The sequence below is a fragment of the Seriola lalandi genome, unplaced genomic scaffold (genome assembly GCF_002814215.2).
Source record: "Seriola lalandi dorsalis isolate HSWRI2012SDOR001 ecotype SW California unplaced genomic scaffold, Sedor1 jcf7180002054582, whole genome shotgun sequence".
Taxonomy (NCBI): domain Eukaryota; kingdom Metazoa; phylum Chordata; class Actinopteri; order Carangiformes; family Carangidae; genus Seriola; species Seriola lalandi.
The window spans coordinates 2,478,403-2,487,097 of record NW_019525135.1 but is presented as its reverse complement, the minus strand read 5'-3'; the positions used below and the strand labels follow the sequence as shown (position 1 = coordinate 2,487,097).

At 37.5% G+C, this 8,695-nt stretch overlaps 1 protein-coding gene across 1 annotated transcript in view; it reads left to right on the top strand.

Moving 5' to 3' along the window:
* gucy1b1 (guanylate cyclase 1 soluble subunit beta 1) overlaps nt 1–8,695 on the top strand; it is a 15,974-nt gene extending 7,279 nt beyond the window's left edge. The window contains exons 9-13 of the mRNA XM_023418491.2: nt 1,223–1,420; nt 3,359–3,596; nt 4,334–4,474; nt 6,574–6,728; nt 7,036–8,695. Of these exons, the coding sequence (XP_023274259.1) occupies nt 1,223–1,420; nt 3,359–3,596; nt 4,334–4,474; nt 6,574–6,728; nt 7,036–7,183 (880 nt within the window). The 3' untranslated portion in view covers nt 7,184–8,695. The remainder of the gene's footprint in view (nt 1–1,222; nt 1,421–3,358; nt 3,597–4,333; nt 4,475–6,573; nt 6,729–7,035) is intronic.

Sequence of the window (8,695 nt, the reverse complement as noted above, 5' to 3'; positions counted from 1 at the left end):
ACACACACACACACACACACACACACACACACACACACACACACACACACACACACACACAGATTAATATGTTTTTGCAAGTATTTATGGCAGCAGGGTGGTTTATGTGTGACGGACCCAAAATAAACTACAGTGCTCATGTTCGTAGTACCTAAGCAACATATCACAGAGCAAAACAGAACATCTTATCTGGCAGTTTTCACAAGATAAGTAGTAATCCTTATGATAAGTAAACTGACATTAATGTGTAAAATTGGTGGAGTGCCCCATTAATAGTTTTTGGACAGCAATGGAGGTCTATGGCACAAAGAAATAAGTTACTATAAACAGTATCAAGCTTTGGCTACGCAGGCTTTGGCTATGCATGTAAGTGTCTTTTAAAATAAAAAAATAAAAGATAACATATTAACAGTATTCTCTTCATGTACAGCAAATGTTGCAACTGAGAGAAAATGATTATGGATCATAGGAAAAATGTCAACAGAAAGTCTGACTTGCTTGTAATTCAAATGTGTTCATAATCTCTCTCTCTATATATATATAGATTATAGACAAACACACACACACACAGATATATATATATATATATATATCTGTGTGTGTGTGTGTGTGTTTGTACATTTACACAAGGCAAGACAAAACAACCCAATGAAGAAATAAAGAAAACCTGTGAGCTGGTAATTACATTGGTTCTTCTGTTGTAACCTCCATTAGCCTTTGTGGCCCTAATATAATCGATCAGACATTTCCAGTGAAATATCTGACGCAGGAGAGCAGGGTTCAAGAGATCTTGTCCTCACAGATTGAAAAGACTTTGCAGGGGACAAGATCCGTGTTTTCACAAAAGGTTGCTGCCTGACAGAAAATAACAGGGGCTGAAACAGAGGAGCATACTCATTCACCTGACCAGAGAGGTCTCATACAACACGGTGTGTCTGGCCTCATGCTACAAGAGGAACATTTATCTGGAGCTAGTCGGCTTGGCCCTGAAAGGAATATGGTGATCTCACTGCCGGCAGTTCATACATTATGCTCTGTTTAATTTATGTTCATTCTTTATATGAGCAAGAATAGGAAACTAGTCTGCAGTGTTCCTGCTACTGATACAAACAGAGGTTTTCAGCAATTTCTGCAATATTTAACTGCAACACCACCAACAATTAATTAGTATTTCAGTGCTTTCTAATTTCTTTGTTTACTTGTTCTGTTTTTTTGTGGTTAGTGTCATGAACCTTGATGATCTTACGCGAAGGGGGCTATACCTGAGTGACATCCCGCTACATGACGCAACGCGTGACCTGGTGCTGCTGGGTGAGCAGTTTCGTGAGGAGTACAAGCTGACCCAAGAGCTGGAAATCTTGACAGATCGTCTGCAGCACACACTCCGGGCCCTGGAGGATGAGAAGAAGAAGACAGACAGGTTTGACTCTATAGATGTTCTTTCTTATTTACTTTTTTTTAATTTAGCCTACAGACAGACTTTAACTCTAGCTTTTGGTAACATGACTAGATTTATTATAAATACACATCATTGGATCGTATAAATAGCTTAACAAATGATCTTCCAACCTGCCAGACATTTATTTGAACCAACCTAAGCAATGTAAGACTTGTAAACTACAATGCCACTCGGTAGAGTGCATACCTCAGCCCTGGCCAATCCTACACTTCTGTCACCAAAATGTACAAAATCAAAGATTTCAACATCATTAATATGTAAACTTTTGGCCCACTGAACGTATGGCATTCACTAGGGATGCCACAACCTATTTTTTTCTGCTGATAATGATTGGCAGCCGATCAATCGGATCATCCCTAGCATTCACACAATTGCTAGCATGTAGGGAATGCCAAAAATGAGCCCTTTCAGCCAGTAATTCCCACCATGTTTGGCTTTTGATCCACTAAAACAAGTCAGCGACCCCTCATAAAAGCTTACACATTTGTATGACCTATTAGCAGTTCAAGCAAAGAATGATTTTTACTCATATGACTCATATGGTTTAATTTGCCTTTTTTTAGAGGCCTGAAGAGGTAAGATTACCTAATATTTAACAAGTAAAAGATGTAGACAGGAGAAATGCCTTACTGTTATATAGCAGAAATATATATTTTTTCCTTTTTTACTAACTTGTTTATCATCTTGTCACCCCTCAGATTTCTCATCCCAACCACAAAGTTGAGAACCATGACCCTAAGCAATAACCCAGCTTTTCATTCACACTTGAATTTAGCAGTGTTTACAAACTATTCCTTCTAGTTACTGAGAAAACTGCGTCATAATTATGTATAATTATATGCCACAGCCCTGTAATTATCTGTAGGTTATGAGTCAACTCCAACCTCACTATGATATATGTGTAATAACACTGCTGTTATTCTTCTGTAATTCTCTGTCGTTGGAAAAATAAATGGTGAAGATAGTTCTTCCTTAAGTATTCCCTTTTATGGGACTTTAGACAAGAAACACTGAAGAAAGATGCAAGTCTCAGTCCGCTGAGGTTGTGTTGAAGCTACGTCACAGTAGGACCACCTAGGGTCAGAATCTATTGTTATACCCAAGTTGATATTTGCCTAAGCTACTCTTCAGTCCCTGTTATGGTGAAGACACCTAGTTAGTTTTGACTTAGGCTTTCAGAAAAGGGCCTGTCATAGTAATTTGGCACAGCAGTGGGTGACAGCTGGAGAGGAGCACGGAGGTGGAGCATGGTCTTTATTAAGACTGCTTGTAGCAGCCCTATCTTCTCATAGGAAAAGACTTTCACTCTCCTGTTGGATCCCTGTATTATTATTCTCGCCATTCTCTGCTCTCAAAGTGCTTTGGGCTCCGACTATTGATTAGAATTCATGACTCCTCTCTTAATAGTTAAGAGAGCTGTCGCTCCACTGTCGTTGCATTTTCATTTTACAACACTATGTTTTCTGATCACGAAAGCAGCTGTTTTTGCTGCTGCCTCATTAGAGAAAACACTCTTTACGCCCTTGAATGTGAATCGTGAAAGATGCTTTAGATAAATGTGTACACTCTTGTCTACTAGGTAAAGATACCCTACATGCACGTGTAGATTTGTTTAATGACTTATCTGTATGTATCATGTGTCCTCAAATTATGATGCACCATGGAAGGTATTTTGCCTTTAACAGGCAGCCATGATCTAACCAGTTACCATAGAAACACCACCCTCCCATCTGAGAGCAGCTTGTATAGCGAAATGACCAAAAGGTGGTGGGTGAGCAAATAAAATGCTGATCCAAAGAATGGACTTCAGTCCGGCAGCCCCAGCCCATTACTCTGCTGCTTGGGTACACCATAACTATGCTTTTCGCTCAAAATGTTCATTTCTCTTTTTCCTTTTAGATTGCTCTACTCAGTTCTGCCGCCATCTGTTGCCAACGAGCTGCGACACAAACGGCCCGTCCCGGCAAAACGCTACGACAACGTGACCATCCTCTTTAGTGGCATTGTAGGGTTTAATGCCTTCTGCAGCAAGCACGCCTCGGCTGAGGGAGCCATCAAAATAGTCAACCTGCTCAACGATGTTTACACACGTTTTGACATCTTGACAGACTCTCGCAAGAACCCTTATGTATACAAGGTGGGAAGCAAGAATTGTACCATGACAGTATATCATGTATATTTGTAAATTTCTCTCAGTAAGGACTGGAATTCTGCAGCAAAGTGATACTGAAACAAAGTACAAAAGACACTACAATTGTATTGTCTGAAATGAAGAACTCGAGGGCTTTTATCTACCATGTTCTCAGCTGGTTCTCCAGCTTAAATGCATGAGTGAAGCCCCCTGACTCTCTGGTGAATCATGTTATGCAATTATGCACATACACGTCAGCAAGAGTGTATTTATATCAATTGACTTGAGTTTTTCACCATAAGAGTAGTACCAACTTCTAAACACAGTGTAGTTTTACAGAGGGACTGCACCATTTTATAGGCTTCGTGCAGCAGATTTACGCTCCAGGCTTTCAGACAAGAATGCACTTTAAGAAGTCAAACAGACCTCGGCACTTCCAGGGGATCGGCTTCAGGCACTGGGTCACCAAAAGAAGTAATATTTACTCTACAAGCTGAATGGCTTGGTGGTCCTCGGGTTTTAGCAGGGCTCAAAGAGGCCCCGAATGTCTTAAAGCTGATGTAAGTGTTTAACTGTTTATCTCAGGGTGTTTCAGTTTATTTCTAGCGGCACAGTGCATTCAAGAAGTCTCTATGTAACACAGTGGGAACAGTTGATTTTACATGAAATGAAAGTAAAGCAAAAATAAAAGTGGTTATGATATCCTTCATGTGAAGAATGACAAAATGTTTTTCTTCATACAGGTGGAAACAGTGGGTGATAAGTACATGACAGTGAGTGGCCTGCCAGAGCCTTGCACGCACCACGCCAAGTCAATCTGCCACCTCGCTCTTGATATGATGGAGATTGCTGGACAAGTCAAAGTGGATGATGAACCAGTACAGGTGTGATATAAATCTCAGGCTTCAGAACATACTTTTTGTATTTTATGGCTATATACTTGTGTATGATTGAAGTGGTGCTAAATCAGGCTGTCAAATACATACTGTCATTTGTAGGTTAGACAGATGGTACGCCAGCTAAGCTAGTTTTACCCATATGTAGTAAATTTTTATATCTATATTTTGGCTGTAGCCATTAATCATAAGGGTGACCCCTCTTACACTTTTGGAATGAGTGTAGCTGCAAGGAAAACACAGCTATCATGGTGACAAGTGGAGAAACAGACCTTTAGGGCCTTTTGAAATGAATTCAGTGACTCAAAGTGTGTTTATGTTTCGGTTTTAAAGAAGGTGCCAACGGTGCTGCAGCACGTTTGGTTTGAATGGGTGGAGGTGGCAGGGAAGCGTGAGCATCCTGTGGATTACCTCCTTTAGATGATGCTGATTATTGAGATAGCACATTGCTGTCTGTGCCCCACAGTTCACTGAGCAGTGACGAGGACTGTGGCGCATGGTTAACGTGGCAAATTGGGATAAATCTCAAACATTGGATAAAAACTGGACAATTTGCAAATATACATAAATTTAAATAAGAAAAAGGGTCCTGACCGAAAAAGCGAGAATCTTTTCTAATGCAACATCATCCACTGTAAATGTTGTTTTAATTTCATGATAATAGCAAGTTTAAGCTTCAACTTATTCTTTATTTTATTAACTCTCTACATAGTATCATAGATTAATTTTGCCCTCAAAAACCTCACAATTTAATGTTTATATTGGCAGAGTTGTTGTGTGTGTGTGTGTGTGTGTGTGCGCATTGTACATGAATTCTAATTAGCGGTGTTTCTTGATTGTTCCAGCCCCTTGTGTAGTGTAAGTGTCTTTTATCTCCCTGTTGGATAGTTTCTCTTTGGTGATGCTGTTTGTTTGTATTTGGCACACATTTGTCATGATTTTCAGACTGCTTTCTATCATATATTTCTATCATATATTTAATTATTTTGCTGTTTTTTTTAAGCTATGCATCTGTTATTTTGGCAAAGAGAATTTGGACTTGTTGGAGCTTTGTAAATGTCTAATATTGCTTTGAAACTCCACATATTAAAGTGTTGAGTGTCAGACCTCTTCGGGAGCTGACAAATACTGCTTCAACCTAGTATGACCAACTCTTTAGCCTCGGGCTTTTTTTGCTGATTGATATCTGTGCATCTGGACATATTTCCACAGTGAAGTAATAAGCAGTGAAAAGATGGAGAAAAAACAGCAGACTTTTGTTTAACTGACTGTTAGAGATTGTTATTGTATCAATGACTGTTGAGACCTAACTTTGGAAAATCATGTCTGCTTAACAAAAGGCTGTTTATTTTGGGACATGGCACTGGCTGAAGAGGAGTCCGGTTTAGTAGCAGAAACAGATTCAAATCATCTCACGATCCTGTGGCTAAATATAGATACTCATTTGTCCCAGACACTCACCACGTGTTCATGTTCTGAAGAAAATAAGCACTGAAGTGCCTTCAAGTTCAAGTGTAAATATTAGTCTGCAGATTGCCTGGGGCTGCTTTTGGAATTGCTAGTTTACTGCAAACCTGAAACCTAAAAAAATCTAATTTTGTGCATGGAGTGATTTCTGGCAAAGTTAACCTTACATCCATCCACCAAATGTTGCACCTTTTCAGTCGATAGCTTTAAGATTTAGTGCCAACAGACTAAGAGTAGCATTCAGTTGGATAGCTGCTTGCATGTTTTTTTTTTTTTATCTTGCTCTCTGTGGCACACAAATCATTTACTTAGTCCTTGATTTAACATTGACTGAGGTTTAGTTCAAATGCTAGGATAGTTTTTTCTCAAACTGTGCTTTTTATTTTTGTTGGTGTATTTTCAAATAGATAAATCAGGTTTAATGTGCTGCTTTAAATAATGAATTTACCTCAGATAACTAATGATAAATATTATGGATATCTTAAAATAAATATTTAAGCTTTATTTTGCCAGTATTTTGACAAGAAGTAGGGATATATTTGGCATATTTATGGGCTTTAATCAAATTATTACCAAATACAAAGCATTAGTCTCTTTTTTTTATTCTCCTTTCTTTCCAGATTACAATTGGGATCCACACAGGAGAAGTGGTCACTGGGGTGATTGGCCAGAGGATGCCAAGATATTGCCTTTTTGGAAATACAGTCAACCTCACAAGTCGTACAGAAACTACTGGTGAAAAGGGAAAAATAAATGTCTCTGAATATACTTATCGGTAAGTCAAAGTACTCCCTTGTTATATTACCATTTTTTTTTATTCATGTGAAGCTATGTTTGGGTTTTGTCAATGCATGTAGAGAAATTAGGTGGGTCTGAAGGAGTTTTACAACTAAGTTAAACAGAATTAAAATAGATTTGTAATGTGTGTAAGGATGTATCAGTATTAGATATGAAGAAGTGGGAATCTATTTAAAAGGTCTACACATGGACTATTTATGTTCTTTGTTGATTAAGTGAGATAAGATATCACACAGGGCCGTACAGTGTGAGTGATTTGCGATGGTGTTGATGCTGTATTCCAGGTGTTTGCAGTCTGCTGAGAACGCCGACCCTCAGTTTCATTTGGAGTATCGGGGCCCCATCACCATGAAAGGAAAGAAGGAGCCGATGAAGGTGTGGTTTCTGTCCAGGAAGCCCACTGACACAGAGTCCTCCATGGTTAAAACTTAACTATTCAACACTAAAACATCACGAGTGTCATCTAATGAAAGCTTCAGTTTGGTACCTTCAAGGGGAATTTTGAGGCACAGATGAGATGGATCAGATGTATAAAGAGTGATAATTTATCCACAGACCTGCAGATATTTTAATATAAACCACAGTTTTTAAAAGTGAATATGAACCCGTTTCATTTCTCTCCCTCCTTGTTTTCTGCTTGACAATGATCTGTCATGACCTCACTATATTTTTTTAGCATACACACAATATGCTTAGTGATACAGTATATGGTATATTCAAGTTTGATAGAGTTTTGGACAAAGTACACACAAGATGTCATAAGCAAACCATTTTCCATCTACCTTAAATGTTTATAGTTGCTAATTTTGTCATATTCTGTATTTGTTCTGAAGCCTGCCAAAAATACAGAGAATCTTTTGGCTTTACTCTGTCAGCCAAAATAACTTATTTCACTTTAGATGAAAAAAATACAGTATTTTTTTAACCACTCTCATTGTCACTTTCAGAATGACAATGATAAATACTTGATTTAAAGTGAAAGATTTGACTTACGAGTATAATACAGATGTGCTCTGGCTTGCTTTATACTAAAAAGAAAAAAAACACAAATAATTCAGCTAGGTATCATATTAGTGCCATTATATTACTGTCACTATTTGAGGGGGGCATTTTTGTTCATTGGATGTGAGATATACAAAGTTTTACACTGAACATGTTGCACTGGCATCAAGACCATTCAAAGAAATAAGAAATTGTATTGTATTTATATAGATTTATATCACCATGTTCATTAGTTATTTGGCACAAAAGCTATTGTTCTAACTTGATTCATGTTGAAATTCAAAGATGTATTTCATGTTTAATTAATGTTATAAAGTTACAAATGATACAGTGTTGAGCCATTAGTAGACATGTACCATCATGTAGCTCTCACTAAATCACAAAATACTCCAATAAGTAAAAATGAGCACTATACACTATTTTATTTAGTATATTTATTGCACCTCTCAACTTAGCGCACATTCACATTTTGTCAGCTTGTGTGAAATAATATTGAGCGCAATTTTCAGTTCTACAGAACATTATTGAGATATTCTTAAAGATCTACATATTTATTGTTAACATCATGTTACTTTGTATTTATTCTTTCATTTGTAAGAACTCATTACTTTAAATGTAGCGTTCACCTTTAGAAAAGAAAAAATATAGTACATTTAATTATGGATGAAACTACTGTATGTGCCTCCATCATATTTATGATTAAAGTAAAACTTTATGTGCTTTATGTGTTTGATTAATTTCACATGCGTATATGTACTGTACTTTGTCTAATTTTTCCAAAGTCATTATTATGACACCTCACTGGAGGAAATCCTCTTGTGCAAGACACAAACAGATGCCTCTTTTACTGTTCGAGTGCGTTTCTGTGGTTGTAAGATGTGATAGTTTTATTTTAATATTGTTTCTGTTGGGAGGTTAACTAATAAAAAATAGTCTTGAGAA